Consider the following 19,647-nt stretch of genomic DNA (forward strand, 5'->3'; position numbering starts at 1 on the left):
TCTATCATAGTGCTATCCCTCATTACTACCGGCTACCATTATTACAAATTATATTGCAGCGTTTTTCTAGGATCTGGCTAATTAAACTAAAACTGCAGGGCACGTATGAAGCAGACAGAGTGCCACAGCATGTTATGTAGTGTAAAGAAAAGAGCAGCATCTGGTCAGAGAGCCAGATATCAAACACCACATCTTTATGAGGCTCTATGAGGCTGTTGTACCTCCATTATAATTAGCTGTGTATCTTTTCAATGAGAATTGCTGAGGCCCTCGGGGCAAAGGTATAATTTAGATTCATCTAGAGAGTCGGCGTGATCATATGGTGTTTGCATCAGGTGGCATGGTGCCCGGCTTTTCATATAGGGCCTGTTTAGCAAAAGCCTCCTTCTGTATATCAGTGACTGCCGTTCCAATACCCTGAAAAAAAATATCACATGCTTTCCCTCGGGAGTCATGTTCCAGGTTGGAGAAAGACAACAGTACTTTAAGGCCTAATTACTCACAATTACATTGATTGCTCAAGAGAATCAGCAGAAAAATACTGTGCCAACAGCGAGCCTCGGCCTAACGCCTGCTGCTTTTATTTGAAATGATACCATTTTATTTGAAGTCAAACCAACCAGATTTAGTTAGGAAGCAGGAGCTCTTCCTGTCTGACAGTCCCGTTCAGCACAGATTTACGTCATTTACAACTTGGTTCAAAATGGCTGCTGGACAGGCTAACAGAAGTTGACTTCTGACTTGCAGCCAATGAGAATGAAGGAAATCCCATTTAGAGGTGATAAATAAATGACTGGTCTTATGTATTATGAATTGCATGAATTGTTAATGTCTAGCCAGTGACTGATTTATAACATCTCACGCCTTGCACAGGAGAGCTGATCGGGAGCTAATGAATAAATGACAGTGGGCACAAATGAAACTTTCTCTCAATCACCGTGCACCTGGAATTGAAAGTCGCACCATGAATGAGCGCCATGACAGCTTCGACTTAGTCTTTACTGAATGTTCTTCCTCTCAGTGCGCAGTTCCCTTTGTTCTTTTTTCTTTTCTTTTTTTTTTAAATTTAATTCTGTGTGCATGCGTTAAAAAATAAAAAAGAAACCGTAGGAAATGAACCCTGAATTCATCACAAGGTCATAATGGCCGCTGCTTCCTGCCATCGGCTACAAAAACAAAATGGATCCAAACGGTTTCTGCCTCCGCCGATCATTCGCTGAATATGAATGCATTCTTTACCCTGAGGACACAGGGAGGGGAAATGTCTCTGTGTATCCATGTCTATATTTGCAGCTAGTGTGTGTGTAGGTCTATGGGAGTGAAAATTAATGCATGGATCTGAATGTACGCATACTCCTAGTGTGGTTTTTATGTACCAGGAATTTGCCGCATGTCACCTTAGTTTTCTACTTTCATCTGTATAATTGATGCTTGATAAGCATCCCAAGTCAAGGGTCCCTTAGGTGCCCCCAAGGGCCTCCCAGGTCCAAATTGTCTACCTGGCCTCCTACCGACTTATTGTTTTGCACCTTCACTTGCCAACACAAGAGCTGCACTCAGCTCAGATACAGCATAGCTGCTTTCTGGTACTCAGCCACTAATCCATAATGTATTCATTCATTTACTTGAAAGCTTCTTATCCAGGAGAATAGCTTGCTGCCTGGGTGTCTCTGTCTCTCTCTTTCTCTTTCTGTCTTTCACACATACACACACATACATCCATAGTTCAGTCTAGCAATAGAGACGCTACCTAACACATACATAAATTTAACACACCCATACTTCTCCTTATCTGTGCCCATCAAGAGTACACTAATGTGCTGGTCAGTCCCAGCCTGCTTCTGCTACCTCTGGGTGATTTATAGCGTCCCTTGCTGTCATGCTGTGTGCATTTTGAAATCAGCTCCAGCGATAACAATGAGGGGGAGGAACCGTATTTAGCTGTTGTTCTGGCTGCTGTGTGCCATTCTGGCTCCTGTTAAAACAGCTGCATTGAAGGGAAACTGCCTGCTGCAAAGCTTACACCAATGATTCCAGTGTGCCCTTACCAAATGTATTATTCATGAGTGTTTGATCTACAAGTCAAACCTGCCAAAAGAATATAAATATTGGCACCAATGGTTAAATAGTTCCAGTCACACTAAATAGAGCGCACCGTATCTTGGCTGTTTAGGCTGTGCCACCTGAGATCAGTGCTGCAATCAGTCCCTCGCTGCGGGAGGGAATTTGAAAAATGAACATTAACTTCATCACATTATAGTTGCCCTCTAGTTGAACCATCAACCTGTACACATGTAGAATTAAACACGCTGGAAAACACAGCTGTCATTCTCACACCAATTTAGAAACACGCTGCAGCATCATGCAGTTGGTTTATATTTCGGTTGAACTGGTGGCCTCTAGTTTTGCTGTGTTAAATGCGTGAGCCGTGACTGATGATGACGTTTGTTGAGATGAGCTTTTTTAGGGGGGGTTTCCACTGAAAAAGGCCAATCCTGGGGAAATGTAGCCGCATTAGGGAGATAAAGGCAGGAAAGGCAAAGGACAATTCTTTAGCCTAATGACAGATCTATATCTATCCAGATCCGCTGTCTCCCAGCAAGTGGCTTTGTTTTATCACCGAGCTTGCTATTTTAATTACAGATTTGTCACATCCCGCTGGCCAAAATTAGACAATAGCTTTTGATGTTGGAGAAGCATATAGCCTTTCATTATAACCATGTTATTAGGGATAGTACTTCTGGGCAGGTTTCGGACAAACCCTCACTCTGCCCCCTCTACATTTGTGCAGCAGAGACAAAGTAATGCTCAAGGTGCTGTTTTTGAAGATCAAAATGTTCCCAGCAGGGACAAGGAGTGACTAATTTGGCAACTTGAAAGCGAAGCAAATGAATGGAAATGCAGCGCAGATTGATTGAAAGGCAGTTATCATGTTCCAAGGCTGCAATTCTATGAATTATAGTTTGAAACAGAACAGACCCACAGGCTAGACAGTTGTGAATTCAAACAACCTATTTAAGTGTCGTCGTCGTCCCAAAAGAAAAGTTCAAGATGATTTCCTTTCAGCTTCAACCTGGAAGGTTCTTTGCTGAACAAAATCTGAAATGATGCTTCTTCATGTCTGATAAAATTGAGTGAAAACTGTCTCCTGAAAGACAAAAACCTACAAGTAGATTTGCTGAAGATCTCACAAGGTTTTCGATTGAGAAAACCAGAAAGAAATCTAAAACACACTTAAAATACAGAAATATTTATCCAGTTCTTTTTTTACTCCTGTTATTATAAATTGAAATTAATTGCTCGCAGCATTATAACTTGGGACATATACTGGAGTGTGAGAGTATTAAAGTACACCAACACTGATTTGTTTTCTGTATTAACACAGGAACATACAGCTGTGCATTTGAATTTAAATAACACATTCTTGTCAGTGTTGACAGGTCAGCACCATAATGAATAATTAATTCCCATCACAGAGGACCCAGCCCACAGCATTTCAGCTACAGAATAATACAAATCTAAATAACACCAATTTTCCCAAGCAAAGTTACATAAACGCAACTATAACTAGTTAAGACTTTTAAAGAAACTCCCATGAGCCGCAAGTGTTAAGAACTTAGTGCTTAAGTGCTTAAAGCGTAACGTTTAATTCAGCAATAACAATAAGGCTGTGCTTAGGGAGAAGTTATTGTCAAAAGGAAATCAATCAGAATAAGCGTTATAGTATGGCACCACTGTTAAATATTAAATATGTAAATATATGCAGTATATCTATTAGTATATAAATAAGAATTTGTGTTAATTGTGTGATACCTGCAAACAACAGCCATTTCCTTCTTTTGTGACTGTATTTTCATATATGAGTTAAATTAGGATTCATTTTTATTTCATTCTGGCCATATTGTATAAAACACTGGACCTTTGTCACCAATGTCCAGCTTCACTGTGTTTCTTTTTCCTGCTTTTTAATAAAACTCAACAACTCCTTCAGTATCACACTTAGCCTGTGAGTGTGTGAGCAGGTTCTGTGGTTCACACAGCACAGAAACAACCACAGTAGCTAGAAGAGTGACAGCACAATATGAGAAAAGATTACATAAAAGATGGCTATTGAATAACAGCATGGTTACTAAAGCCAGGTTTAAAACACTAAATTTAGCATAGATATACACATATGCACAGACACATACACACAATGGCACACACACATAGAAAATGTGTCATTCAGCAAAGGTGGAGCATGGACAGGCTCTTGCTAACTGCATTTAACTACACAGCAAGCCATCTTTTTTGTCATTTAATGCCATTAAAATGCTCGATCTCCAAGGAGTCGAGAGGTCCGGCTAAGTGACTTGAATCAACTATTAGCTAAAGCTACCTGTGTTGCCATCCACCTGTCACTCACGACAAGTAATGCAAACTGTAGCCCTTAAAAAGATTTGAATGACTAAGTTATAACAGATTCACACTCCATTAGTTGTTATGCAAGGAGAAATCAGCCATGGAGAAAACATTTTCATTTCTGTGGGGATTCACTCAGTTTTTGAGCCAGCCTCATGTGGCCACATGAGGAATTGCAGGTTGTTGGCACTTTGGGGTTGGTTTCGTTTTATTTGCTATCTTCTAATTTTGATTAATATGCCAAGATCCAGTCTCAGTCCCCTATCGATTTTTCATCCAGTCACATTGAAAGCCTGTCTTCAGCAAGCTCAGCACCTGCTGCCACACCAAAAACAGTTCCTAGGTTCCAGTGAAACTAGGCTAGCAGTGATCTTGCCAGTATTTGATATGATTCAATCCAAAGTATTTGTCAAATAGCCCAAAAATTCCCATCACTCTTGCCCACTTTCCACAGCAATTAGCCAGGTGTATGGAGGTCTTTCATTCTTTGCACATCTACTTCTGTTATTTTTGAGTGAAGCCTTGCTCAAGGGGGCCTGTGTGCTCTTGGCTGACATGCTATTGGATGAAAAGGTGAGGGGGCGGCGGCTGCTTTATTATGCTCTTTCATAACCGTCATTGAGAAATAAAAGTGACACTGGAAAAATACCATTATGAAACATAAACACATTTTTGAAAGAGGGCATGTGAAAAAATGTCTAATGAAATGAAAAGGTGCCCCAGTAAAACCTTGCTACTGTGAAAATAAGAATGATAAAATAACCTTTAAAAGAAAAAAATGCCAGCTTATTCCACGTGCTTGCTTCTAATCATTTCTGAACAAAGCTGGTGTCATCAGGATGATGTTATGGGTGATGCATTCTTTATTTTTGTCATGTGTAGGTGTTATTTCACATAAGCCAGAGTTTTCACTAATGCCAGGCAGCAGCGGTAGCAGCAGCAAACACATAGGCCGGCAGTAAGCCAGCCACAGCAGGTTAGGAGTAGATACCCACAGAGAGTCAACAGTAAATGCGGGTGTTCATGTCACTGTTGCCCAACGATGCCAGCAGACACAGCCCCTATGTTGCAGTGAATTTAATGGCGTGAGCTTTTTGTATGCTATTAGCTGCTGGATGAGTGCCTCTCTTCTGACTGTTCACATCCTGCGGTGCACTTTTTGTAGGCAGACTGAACTACAGGTAAATTACAGTGGTCTCAGTGAAATGATCTCTACATTTATATTGTGATAAAATCTAGGAGGGCAGTAAATGAACAGAGGGGGATTTTTTTTTCCAAGTGAGTGTGTTTGTGATAATATTTGTTTTTTATGCTAATGATTTGGACTGCAGTACTTATCAGAATATCGTAAAACATTTGCTTTTTATACATTTGAATTTAAATTTAAATTAATAGTGGTTGAACCCTATTATAGTTCCCATTTAGTTTTCTATAAGAAAAAGTTTTTATGAGTGGCAAAATCTCCTTAAAAGTAGCTTTATAGACAAAATAAATGAATGTGAAGCTGATGCCCGAAATGAGAATTTGTGTGGACGTTCTCAGCATTTTTAATTAGGCCACCACTTCTCAATATTAGAAGCAGTCACTCTGCAGAGGATAGATTGTCAATGGTCCAGTAGATGCACACTGATCAACCCACCGCACACTCAGGGACGCTAGTGAGATACAAAGAAATACTCAGTCTCCTGTGAGGCATAAACAGCCACATCAGTGCACAATGTTGGCAGTTGGAGACAAACACACACGCACATACTGACACTGGAGAAAGTTGGCAGGTAGCTGTGGTGAAATGCATGCATGCACACAGACACACATGTGGGTACAGAACAAAGCCCTCCAAACATCTGTGCTCCTCCAGCAGCCTGACCTGACTAGCTGAGTAAATCTCAGCGCTGCATTGCCTCTCGGCCTCCAGGGAGAATGTTTGCTGGCGCTGAGGCCTCAGGTGAGCCAGGACAAATGAATGATGCTGTGCTGCAGGATGGAGATTTAATCTCAGGGCTTTTCAGCATGCCACTCTGGGTAAATAGGCTGCAGGATGCAGCCCGAGTCCGCCTGCAGAGGAAACTGAAGGTTAAAGTAACTTGTCCTTGCCACTATCAATAGGTGCACTCCATAATGGCACCTTCATTCCCATCAGTGGAGAGGAATGAGGTGGCTGGTAGCTATTTAGCGGCTGAGCAAAACAAACCAGATGAAATATTCACACCCAGGAAATAAGGAAGCAGGGACAACTATACAAATGAGGTGTTGTAGTATTTACTTTATTAATTTGTGCAGTTTTGTACACAGTCAGTTATCACAGTTCAGTGTGTGTACAAATCTAAAGTGAAAAGTTATTATTTTAAAGTTAAGTTAAACACAAAACAATAACAATTATATTGAAAGCGGCCTCCATCAATTACATATCATTATTTGGTATGGTGAGATAGAGGCAGATGACTCACTATGGAAACCCCTAAAGCAACGGTCCCCAACCTTTTTTGTGCCACGGACCGGTTTAATGTCAGACAATATTTTCATGGACCGGCCTTTAAGGTGTCGCAGATAAATACAACAAAATAAAATGATACGACCAAGACAAAAACTGTGGTATTTTTTAAATGTAATAATAAATATTTACAAAATTAAAAGTTTACACAACTTTTAATTGTGTAAATGTTACAGAATTACATTCACTGTGTAATTGTGTAACTTTATTAGCAGCATCCTCCTGAAATGCACCAACAACATTGAGAGTAACATTCTACTTTCTGCCCGTTAATGCGCTCTGGTCGCGACCAGACGGTTTCTTTGTGTTTCTTTATTTGTTTTTTATTGATACATTGTGGCACATTTTCAGTTCATTCTAGCAAAATATAACAACCCAATTATTTTGAGCAGCTTTAGATGCATGACTAGGTAAAACAGTTGTTAGTTTGACAATTAATGAGCTCTGGTTTAGTTAATTTGCATAATGACAGATATAGATATTAAGGTGATAAAACCGATAAAATAATATGAAAATGTTTCCAGTTTACACATGTGAGATATTATTTAATCATCTCACATCACAGCAAGTGATAAAATAAATAAAAAGATACAGTAACAATCTAACACAGTCTTCAGTGTGCTTTAGCTGCTTTAAAAAGGAAGACGAGGGAGACTATTTTAGTCTGGTATTATGTGGTTAAAAAACTTTCTAAGCCTACACCTGCTGATTGATGACAACCTTCAAATTTTTACATTTATGGCATTTCACCAACTACCTCATCCAAAGAAGCTTAATGACGGGTTCAACAAGAGAATAAGCTTCAATAACTGGATGATGGCAGCGATGTGACAGGCATCTGGTAGTAAAGCCAACACTGATCCTCGAATGATCCTGTGTGACGGAAAAGTGCAAGTAAAAGAAAAATGAATATTAGGTATAAGACAAGCAGTTTTTATAATGCTTAAAGTTTCTGTGATATTTATGATATTTACACAAGTGCATGTCTGAAGCCAAAAATATAATCTACCTTTTCCTACCTTTCCATTGGTCTGGCTTTTCTAATATGGCCCCAATGAACTGCTAAAAGGGTCTAAGACCTCTCTGGCTCTGATTTTTTTTTCTCCTTGTTTTAGTCTGACATGCTTGTGCACCTGAATGCCATATATAACTCCTTTAATAAAAGCGGAAGTGAGAAAGGGAGATATCAATCAGTATGAAATACATGTGGGGTGAGTCGAGAAACCCTTCAGACCTTTATCAGATGGTGAAGTGTCAGAGACATTTGGCCTATCAAATCCCGTCAAAATACATTTTGAATTAAAATGTATGTGTATCAACTTCAGGATGTTTTTCTCCACTCTTGGAAAGCAGCCTTTTACAGGGTGAGGCAGTGACAGCAGTGATGTGTTGGTGTCCCTAGTGGGGCTCTCACCCTGCAAACTGGCTGCCAGTTTCTGCACACACTTCTGTTCTGATCTACTTTAAAACTGGGACATTTTTTCTTATTTAACAGCGATTTCAAAAATAGTAGTTATGATACCAACTGATGGAAACACCAGAGGAACAGGTGACTTTTTTTATGAATCACCTACACAAGATGTTCACGGCCAGATGGTTATGGAGAAAAAAGAAACCCAGAGGAACGGTCAGACTAAGCTAGTAATCTGTGTCTTTGAATGAGGAAATATTTGAGAGAACTGGTGAAGCATCTGGTGAACTCCTTTTGGGCAAAGCCACATTGTGATAAGGCTCTCTTTTTATTTGAAATTTGTTTGAACATGGGAAGAAAATGAACATTCAAGCTGTAATAACTTGGTATAAATCTAACTATGCAATGTTAGCTTTGTGGTCCTGCAGAGGTAAGTACTCTTGTATGTTCTAGAAATATAATAGCCCTATGCTGTGAGAACTACCTTTAGCCACTGCTTCCTATTAACTTTCTTTCATAAGAGGTAAATTAAGCTACATAATTGGGATCCTTGAATGTAGAGTATGCAAATTGAACTGACCTTTTAGAGTTTAAAGTCAGGAAGAACAATGCTTGGAAGAGTTTTGGTGGTAACCTATTTTCGCTACCTCCACACTTACATGGGTATTTGTGAAAACTGAGATTTTTTGTTTTTAAAAAAACATCCTGTCCACACATTAAAAAGCAAAGTCAAACACTGTCAAGAACATGCCAAATCCTAACCGTGTAGAAATGTTGGCAAATCAGAAGTCTAGAAGCCTGGGAGGGAAACGCTAAACAGGGTTTTGTGCCCTCACAAAACCTTAAGTACTTCTGAAAAGTTTGTATTACTTTTCAAGTGCCTTTTTCAAGTGCCTTCATCATTTCAAATGTTATTCAAAACCAACATAGGGATTTGGGTTGTGAGAATGATTGTGTGGAATGTAGCCACGTCCGAAGTTCACTCTGATGCCTGTCTTTCTAAATGGAGGCACAGTAACTGCGTGTGCATATGTCAGCATGTAAAAACTGCAGATAGTAAGATTAACAGCAACAGTATTTTGTCGAAATCCACCGTTGTAGAAAAAACACTAACGTGGCACACAGCATGACGTCAAAAACGGCGCACACCTTTGACGTTGCGTCACTCAATCTCTATTTTCCTCGTTCACACCTAAAAGCACAAATAGTTTTCGAAAATCTTCACCCTGGCAGAATTTTTTCAAAATCTGTTTTCAGTGACCCAAAATGCTGTTTATGTGTGGATGAAAGGCCCAAACGCATAGAAAAAGCTGCGTTTTCAAAAATACCCCTGTATGTGTGGACGTAGCCTTTGTCTTAAAAACAAACAAAAAAAACTGTTGATGTAAGCTTAAAACCCTCACAATGTTCTGGTAAGGTCCAAGACATACAGGGGTAGAGACCATCTGGAAACCACCAATCTCAAGGAGAAACTGTATCTTCCCTGACTGGTTTGCAAATGGCTGCAAGAAGTTTTGGTTGATAGCAAGCTCCAGCATTTGGCTATAGCTTGTATGGAAGACTTACCTGCAAACATTACACCTTTTTTTGCAACATATGAATATGACAGTGCAGTTTAGATGTTTAAGTTTGGTCTTGTTTTTCCAGCTATGTTAGTTTATTTTATAGAATGTTACAGTTAATTTTTTAGACACAGAGCTGATGGGTGAGGGCCAGAACTGTTAAGGATTCTTTTCCACGGAGCATGAGGTAAAATGCTGCCGAACACTTGTAAGGGTACTGGTTGAAGGTCTCTAGCAGGGAGGTGACGGTGGCTCCAATAATCTTTCATACTGTTCTTGCAACTCCCACAAGAGCGTGAATCAGACTGGGATGCAGTAGGTAAGAATGCTTTCATTGGTGGCCTTGTATAAGGTGTTGAGGGCTGAGAAGATTAGAATGACGTGCCAGTGCCTCTGTAGGGGGCGGAGCTGGAACTCTGCCTTCATCGTGATGGCCATGGTGTTGGTGGATCAAGTCAGGTCATCACCACCAAGGAACTTGATGGAGCTGACCCTCTCCACAGCCTCCTCCCCTATGGTCAGATGGCCTTCCTAAAGTCAATGACCATTTCTCCAGTCTTGTTGACTTTCAGGAAGAGGCTGTGTGCCCCTAGCTACTCCGCCTCTATCTCAGTCGGTCCTTGCTGTTGATTGTTGGATCAGTGAGATTTTCACTTTACCTTTACCTTACAGTATAACGTTCCTCACATTGACTATTATTGTCAACTGGCACTATAAGCAAAATTTACTTGAATTTAATAGTGGACGCTCTTGGATATTTTCCCAACCAATGTCAGTTTGTAGTATTCTTAACTCCCATTGGTAGCTGCCTCAAATCGCCTCAACTCAGTAACCACCTCACATCACCAGTGGTGATTTCTCGTGGTATCATCATCAAAGTCACAGGTTTTTGAGTTTACCAGCCCACGGACAGTAACTACAAGAGGCAGAGCTCTGGAAATTGTAGACTTAATTAAACTCTTCATTTAGAGAAAGAGATCCAGCAGTCTTAGGAGAACAGATGCAATAGCTTATTCTCTATCTGCAGACATAAGTGTTTCTCTACATATAACCTTGTGCAATTGAGTCCTCAGAGACATACTTTCCCCCGTATAACCATCAAGTGCGATTCAAACGAAGAACACAGATGGAGGGTGGATTCAATTCCAGGAAGTCTACTTGTCCACTGAGGACATATTAGACTCTGTGATTTATCTAACAAGAATAAATAGGAAGGCTGAAAATGTACTTTGAGAATACTGCGTCAGTCCCACAAGCATCATGGTCTATTATTATTGCACATACCGGAACATGACTGTCCAAGGACCGTTAATACCTGCAAATATACAGACTCTGTTACAGAAGGTAAAAGATAAAACACAAGCCTTATGGTAACCATTCATTCATTGTCTACAGAGCAAACATGTAGTGCAACATTCCACTCAAAACAAGCATTCATTTGTACATAAAGATTAGTACATAACAATTAGTATTGGTAGTGGTATTTGATTAGTATTTTAAATCTTGTATAGTAATTCCTGGAAAACACCATTTGCACGTTGTTAGTTGTTATCTGATTTTGGTGTTCACCTCTAATTTTTTTTTTTGCGCATTCATCTGTGGTACTGTTTTTGCTGCTAAGCTTTTACTTTATTCATATTTAATAGCAAGGAGAAATTCTGTACACTGCAAGCTATGACCACCAGCCTTGTATGATATATATATATATATATGGGGTCTATCACACCAGGCAAGACCCCAGGTGCAGGCTGTGTAAAGATGCCCCAGAGACAATCCAGCACATAACAGCAGGGTGCAAGATGCTAGCAGGCAAGGCATACATGGAACGCCATAACCAAGTGGCCGGCATAGTGTACAGGAACATCTGTGCCGAGTATAATCTGGAAGTCCCGAGGTCAAAATGGGAGATGCCCCCAAGGGTGGTGGAGAATGACCGAGCTAAGATCCTGTGGGACTTCCAGATACAGACGGACAAAATGGTGGTGGCTAACCAACCGGACATAGTGGTGGTAGACAAACAGAAGAAGACGGCCGTAGTGATCGATGTAGCGGTTCCGAATGACAGCAATATCAGGAAGAAGGAACACGAGAAGCTGGAGAAATACCAAGGGCTCAGAGAAGAGCTCGAGAGGATGTGGAGGGTGAAGGTAACGGTGGTCCCCGTGGTAATCGGAGCACTAGGTGCGGTGACTCCCAAGCTAGGCGAGTGGCTCCAGCAGATCCCGGGAATAACATCGGAGATCTCTGTCCAGAAGAGCGCAGTCCTGGGAACAGCTAAGATACTGCGCAGGACCCTCAAGCTCCCAGGCCTCTGGTAGAGGACCCGAGCTTGAAGGATAAACCGCCCGCAGGGGCGTGCTGGGTGTTTTTTTATATATATATATATATATATATATATTAGGGGTGCAACGATACACAAAATTCACGGTTCGGTTCGATACTTTGGTGTCACGGTTCGATATTTTTTCGATACAAAAAAATGTTCATGCATTTTTAATTTGTCATTTATTAAAATTATAAATATATATTTTAACTCAAAAGTACAGTTTTTAAATTTAACCCTAACCCTTGTGCGCGTTTTTTATTTTGACAGCGAATGCGCACCTGCGGACCACTTATGTGCAGCCCTGGTTATTTAGCTCGTCATATTGCAGCCACAGAAATTCTTTTGTCCATGAAACCATAAAGCTGCACTTTCTTTTTGCCTTATAGTCTGATTTGTCATAACTTCTCCGTTTTGTGGTAAGCTTTTCTTTGGCTGTCACTTCTTCACCCCGACCTGTCTTATTTGGCTCAGCAGAACTGAAATGCTTTTACACACTCACTCACATAAGCTCAGCGATTCTCTGCGCGATCAACCTCTCACATGTTTAAGCTGCGGGAGATTTCACTTGTCATGTTTGCATAGTAAGCTAACGATTAATAAGACGATGTCAGAGGAATTGGTGCACAAATTATCATCACTCACAGATCAGTGCTGTCGCTCTCTATACACAGTTCGCACGATTGCAAAGTGAAAGCAAAAAAACAAGCGCAAATTCAAACGCGACTTCAATATGTCACATATTGACAGTGGCTCACCGATGCCAATGACATAATTACCCAGCTACATTTCTGAAAGAATGCAAAAGCATTGACATATATTTTTCCTACAATAGCCCGACGGGCAGGGAAGAGATAGATTTTGGTAGCCCGACTGAAAAAAATCGCTAGCTCCAGGACGTCGGGCTAGCGATATTGCGAGCCCTGTATCTGATTGAGGAATCACTCATCTTTGGAAAAGAGAGTTTATTACAGAGAAATGGCTCTTTCCAAAATAAAAGCTATACTATCCGCTTCTTCTGGGCTATATTCTCAGCAGCATAAGGAGAATCATGTGCTAACAGCTGTCTAAATGACTCGGCTAAAGTTAGTAGCATGCTTGCTTTTTTTTGTCTGCTTCCACTTGTCTTTGCACTAGGATGATGTCGGCGTAAATGTGCAGTCATATTCGTCGTGTTCCCACTAGTGCTTTCAGGTTAATCTCGTTGAAATGACCTTAACGCCACAACACGGCAAATCTCCGTTAACGAGCTACCGCCGATCGCTCCGTGCATGGGGCTAGACGGCCAACACGTTAACGAGCTAACTGCGCTAGCACACTAGTTCACACCAATGTAATTGAGCATTGCATGGCACATCCAACATACTGTTTTACTTTAGTCCATGACTCGCTTACCTTCAGGGTCATACGTCACATGAAAACCAAAATAATTCCAAACGCCAGAACTGAATGAGGGTGGGGGAGGTGCCCTGCGCTCTTCCTTCTGACTATGCTGTCTGTGTTGAGCGCTCAGTGGATCTGCGCTCGACAGTGCAGCCTAGGCGGAGTAGTCGAACACAGATTCACTGAGCGCTCAACACAGACAGCATCGTCAGAAGGAAAATTGATAAAATAAATTACAAATGTTGTATTGTTCGATACATATGCGTACCGAACCGAAAGCACTGTATCGAACGGTTCAATATCGATACGAATATCGTTGCACCCCTAATATATATATATATATATATATATATATATATATATATATATATATATATATATAATATATGGGTGCAACGATACACAAAATTCTCGGTTCGGTTCGATACTTTGGTGCCACGGTTCGATATTTTTTCGATACAAAAAAATGTTCATGCCTTTTTAATTTGTCATTTATTAAACTTATAAATATATATTTTAACTCAAAAGTACAGTTTTTAAATTTAATGTTGCTGAAACAAAAGTAATTTAAAAAATGAATTGAGGAATCACTCATCTTTGGAAAAGAGAGTTTATTACAGAGAAATGGCGCTTTCCAAAATAAAAGCTATACTATACACTTCTTCTGGGCTATATTCTCAGCAGCATATTGTAGCGGGTCAGGGCTGTTCGGGGTTCTGTTTGTACAGTTATGTTTTGTTTATGTTGCCATAGTGACGGGTGACGCCCTCTCGCTGCGACGGTGTGTCCTTCCGGGGTCAGAGGGCGCCCTGTGTGTTTGTTTGTTTTTTTACTTTATTTAACAAACAATGAGTATACAACATACGAACAGATGAAGTATACAAAACAACAGAACATGAACACAAAAAGCCAAGGGTAAAAGAAAAAGGTAACAATTATAGGAATACACGCAAAAATTCACATACATATATTGTTTTGAGAGCCTTTTTGTTGGTGGAGTCTGATATTAATTGTATGTACATTTCCACATGGGCGCCCTGTGTGGTGTTGTTGTTGTTGCTGTGCGGTTGCCGCGCTGAGCAGTTAGCTAGCGGCAGTGTTCTTCTGCAGATGTCAATAAACGGCTGTGCTCCCTGGCTAGCTCACGGGAAGCAAGACCAAACGACACCTCCGTCTCCTCCTTGTCTGAGCTCGCCACATTGGTGTCAGAAGTGGGATGATGGTGGCACCCCATGTTCTGACCCGAGTGACTTTTCCCCCGCCGGTCGTGACCGGCCGGTGCGCCAAAAGAAGGCACCTGGACATTTGCAAGACCCCTTAGGTGGGGGCTATGTAGCGGGTCAGGGCTGTTCAGGGTTCTGTTTGTACAGTTATGTTTTATTTATGTTTGCCATAGTGACGGGTGACGCCCTCTCGCTGCGACGGTGTGTCCTTCCGGGGTCAGAGGGCGCCCTGTGTGGTGTTGTTGTTGTTGCTGTGCGGTTGCCGCGCTGAGCAGTTAGCTAGCGGCAGTGTTCTTCTGCAGATGTCGATAAACGGCTGGCTAGCTCACGGGAAGCAAGACCAAACGACACCTCCGTCTCCTCCTTGTCTGAGCTCGCCACAATATTAAACATATCAGGTCCCCATAAGGAGAATCATGTGCTAACGGCTGTCTAAATGACTCGGGTAAAGTTTGTAGCATGCATGCTTGTTGTTTTTGTCTGCTTCCACTTGTCTTTGCACTAGGATGATGTCGGCGTAAATGTGCAGTCATATTCATTGTGTTCCCACTAGTGCTGTCAGCGTTAATCTCGTTGAAATGACGTTAACGCCACAACACGGCAAATCTCCGTTAACGAGCTACCCCTGATCGCCCCGTGTGTGGGGCTAGACGGCCAACACGAGCTAACTGTGCTAACACACTAGTTCCCACCCATGTAATTGAGCATTGCGTGGCACATCCAACATACTGTTTTACTTTAGTCCATGACGTGCTTACCTTCAGGGTCATACGTCACATGAAAACCAAAATAATTCCAAACGCCAGATCTGGGGCCCGTTCTTCATACCTCGCTAAGTAAGTTAGCTGGATTTGATTGTTGACGATCCTGGATCGTTCGGTTCCCCGAAGCTCATCCGGGACTTGCTGTCATAGCAACAGAGCCAAAAGCGTAAACCTGCTCGGGAGCAGGTTTACTTTATGTAAACAGGATTAGATCGCGGCCACGCAGGTATGTCCGCTTCATTTATACGAAAGCAACAGCGATATTCCACCACTGTTTCACCATAAATAAATAACATCAATGTAACCAAAGATAATGCAGCACTTGATCCTTTTATTGATTTCACACAGATACATACAGGTCATTTCCTAAAAAAGGGAAATGTACTATTAATCATTCTATTACATGTATGTGATTATTACAGATGTAATTCATATTTCAGAGTAGTAATTGCAAATTACTTCGTGTAAGCAAGATGAGAGACCACGGCTATAAAAGCGAAGGTGGATTTGGGAAGCCTGTCGCAGCCATGTCCTGTCCGTTTACACGAGCAACCCATTGCGGAAGGTGCAAGATTGATAAGGAGAGTCCTCAGAATTCAGCGTATATTGCGGGACAGACAGGATCCTTTAGCTCAGCGCGACAGTGTGCTCATAGAGAGATATCGATTTTCCCGTGAGGGTATTATTTACTTAACCAACTTGTTGACGAGGGGGTGCAGGACCACCACCTGTCTTTTTTTGCTCTGCCCTTTTCTTGGTTGCTGTTATGAACAAATAAACAGAATATTTCAGGGTTTCTTTGCAAGAGACTAAAAGCAATATAAGTGATAAATATTACCATTCTGTAGAATATTCTTATATTTCACTTTTACTTGTTCCCATGTTCTAGTGGGTCCTGTTGTGGCTCTAATGTGAAAGGGGATATAATATAACATAATATAATATAATGTAATATAATATTGGATAATATAGTGTGATATGATAAATCTACCCTACCGCCTACTGGTGTTGGCCAGAGGGGCCGATGGCGCGATATGACAGCCTGGCTTCTGTCAGTCTGCCCCAGGGCAGCTGTGGCTACACCTGTAGCTGCCTCCACCAGTGTGTGAATGTGAGAGTGAATGAATAGTGGCATTGTCATGCGCTTTGGGTGCCTTGAAAAGCGCTATATCAATCCACTCCATTATTATTATTAAATTACTTACGAGTTTAATTTGTCAGCAACTTTCTGCCAGCCCTCTCTCCTTGCTTTTGCAGCCTTTGCAGTGTTCCCTTGCGTTTTAATTAAACTCTGAAACTCCTGAAATCCCTCACTCAAGAGTTCTTGCTCTGCTGCCGAAAAATACCGAGCGCGCTCCTTCGACATTTTCGCCGACCAATCAGAGGGTTGCCGATCAATGTTTCTACTATCGATGCGTAGCCCCTTTTACGACACCCAGTGATCTCACATTACTTCATCCAGCTGTACTAATCGTCAACAGCAGGTGTGTTCGGAGAACCGGATTAGCGAGCTCACGGTTAGCGCGATGATTTGGTCTTGGATGTGTCATTTGATCTTGGATGTAGTAAGCGACGTACGAAGAACGGGCCCCTGAATGAGGTTCAATTTGCCATGTTGCAAGGAGAGCTTAACTTCTGTCTTGCTAGCTTGCCCTGCGCTCTTCCTTCTGGCAATGCTGTCTGTGTTGAACGCTCAGCGGATCTGCGCTTGACAGTGCAGCCTAGGCGGAGTAGTCGAACGCAGATTCACTGAGCGCTCAACACAGACAGCATTGTCAGAAGGAAAGTTGATAAAATAAATTACAAATTTTGTATTTTTCGATACATATGCGTACCGAACCGAAAGCACTGTATCGAACGGTTCAACATCGATACGAGTATCGTTGCACCCCTAATATATATATATATATATATATATATATATATATATATATATATATATATATCTGTTGTGAAACTGTGTGATCAGTATTTGTACTGAGGCACATCGAGTAGGTCTATCAGAAGCCAGCAACTCCTACGCCTCACCAGCTCTTTCATACAGAGCTTTCTGTCGTGCTATTTCTACCTTTTCCTGTATCTCCTTTTGAGTTATTCAGCCTGTTATTTTGCGGACAAAAGTCAAGATCCACCCGTTTTCCACCAGGCCAATCAATAGAAGAATAAGCCTCCATTCTAGGTTCACAAATATTGCAAGCAATTGCAAAAAGGGGTGAAAATGATCTAAGGTCACACGCTCAACAGAAAAATATACCGACTTTACTACCTCGTAACTCTAAAGATATCCCTCTAAAGTAAGTTATTACAGGTAACAGAAAAAGACAAAGACGTTGCTTTCTCCCGCTCTGCTCAGCCAGTTGTTTTATGTTCCTCAAAGAGTAAAATTTTACAATTCTGTTCTCATTAGAAAATGTCCTCCTGTGGCGTTTCAGTGGCGACAGTAAAACCGAGGAATCCAGATAAGAGATTTATAGCTCAGCAGGTCCAGTGTCACCTGGCAGTTTATTTGCACTTCTAAGATTTAAAACCACTTGAACTGTAATGCTCCAAGTGTTCTTTGAGTAGCTCCAAAGTTAGATAAAACATTTTTCCTTGCAGTTTGACACTATCATACATCTTGCTGGAGGTGGATCACACTTGGAGAAAAATATTGAAATATTCAGTATATTTTTTAATGCTTTCACCATTACAGAAAACACTGGTTTTAAGATGTCTGGTGCCAGTTTTTGTAAACACCACCCTGTGGGTCAGCACGAATATTTCTGTAGAAATCTTGCCAACTTGTCTGGAATTTAAAATACTGCAATATAGCTGCATGTCCAGCTTCCAGTGCAGTAATACTGTTTATGTTCTGTCTCCCCTTCTCTGCCTTACAACTTCCTTCCTTTTTAGTTTAGTTATTGGTAACATTTTGATTTGATAAAAGCATTTCACTGCCAATGTAACACGTTTTCTGTGCGATTAAACACATAAAAATGTCTGAAAGTCTAACTGAAATTCTCAAAAAAGTTATTGTTTTTTTAAAATCTGTCATCATTTCTTCTTCTTTGGTTTTAGTTGTCCAGCATATAAAGCGGAGAGACATCATCCTGAAAAGAGAGCTGGGCGAGGGAGCCTTCGGTAAAGTCTTCTTGGCAGAATGTTACAACCTCAGTCCCACTAAGGACAAGATGCTGGTGGCCGTTAAGGTACGTTTTAAGTGGTTAGCTGTGTGTCTGAGTGTTACAAAGAGGATTGCAGTAATGGCTGAACATTGTGTGAGATTCTTATTTTTGTAAATATGAACCTTTCAGCAGCTGCTGGTTAGTGTAAAACATACTTAAAAGACTGGAGGTAGCTTCTGAAAGTGAAAACCAAAGCAAGTGTGGAATTTTCATTTGCCACCAGACAGTGACTGCTCTAGCTTCTATGAGCCTACCTCAGTAAAAAATATTCAAATTAGGTAATCCATCACTGATTTAATTTTTAATACAATACAAAATGTTTTTCTTTGCATTTCGTAATCTAATGGGCGAGGAAAATGCCCCAAATTCAAAACTGATGACTTCTAAACTCAAGTGGCTATGATGACCTCTTTTGAGCCGAGTTTATGGTTGTTTCCTGTGCTATTTGTAAGGTCCCCACAGCCCCGTACCCATTCAGCATTGCCCATTCTGCACTGAAGACTTGCAGATTTCTTTGCCTGAACAATGGGTGTTGCCATTCCCCTGCATCAGCACTGGTACAGGGGTACCTTTACAAAGTTATTAAAGTTCAAGTTCAAATTTTATTCGCCACATGCAGTGGCAGGTTGCCCTGCAGTGGAATGAACCCGCCCCTCGACCATACACACACAACACAGACATCACATGGGGATACAAGTCAGAGAGCGGTTGCATTACAGAAAAAACACTGAAATGTACACTACAATGGGAAAGTACAAGAGGAAAAAAAGAGACCTCTACTCATGCTGGGCTATAGGAGGACAGCATGAGAACAGGAAACAAAAAAACTCCTCTGCACAGAAAGCACATAAATGTCCACAGCACAACATTAGGGGATAAGGAGTAATCCCAGGCAACACAGCAGCCATCCTGCCACTGCGCCAAC

General features: G+C 41.2%; 1 protein-coding gene across 1 annotated transcript in view; it reads left to right on the forward strand.

Moving 5' to 3' along the window:
• Positions 1–19,647, forward strand: part of ntrk3b (neurotrophic tyrosine kinase, receptor, type 3b) — a 236,294-nt gene that overhangs the window by 183,280 nt on the left and 33,367 nt on the right. The window contains exon 13 of the mRNA XM_085419039.1: positions 18,616–18,746. Coding sequence (XP_085275165.1) covers positions 18,616–18,746 — 131 coding nt within the window. The remainder of the gene's footprint in view (positions 1–18,615; positions 18,747–19,647) is intronic.

This window comes from Rhamphochromis longiceps, linkage group LG1 (genome assembly GCF_057381845.1).
Source record: "Rhamphochromis longiceps isolate RC_006_pf linkage group LG1, R_longiceps_female_GT1.1, whole genome shotgun sequence".
In the NCBI taxonomy this organism is placed as follows: Eukaryota; Metazoa; Chordata; class Actinopteri; order Cichliformes; family Cichlidae; genus Rhamphochromis; species Rhamphochromis longiceps.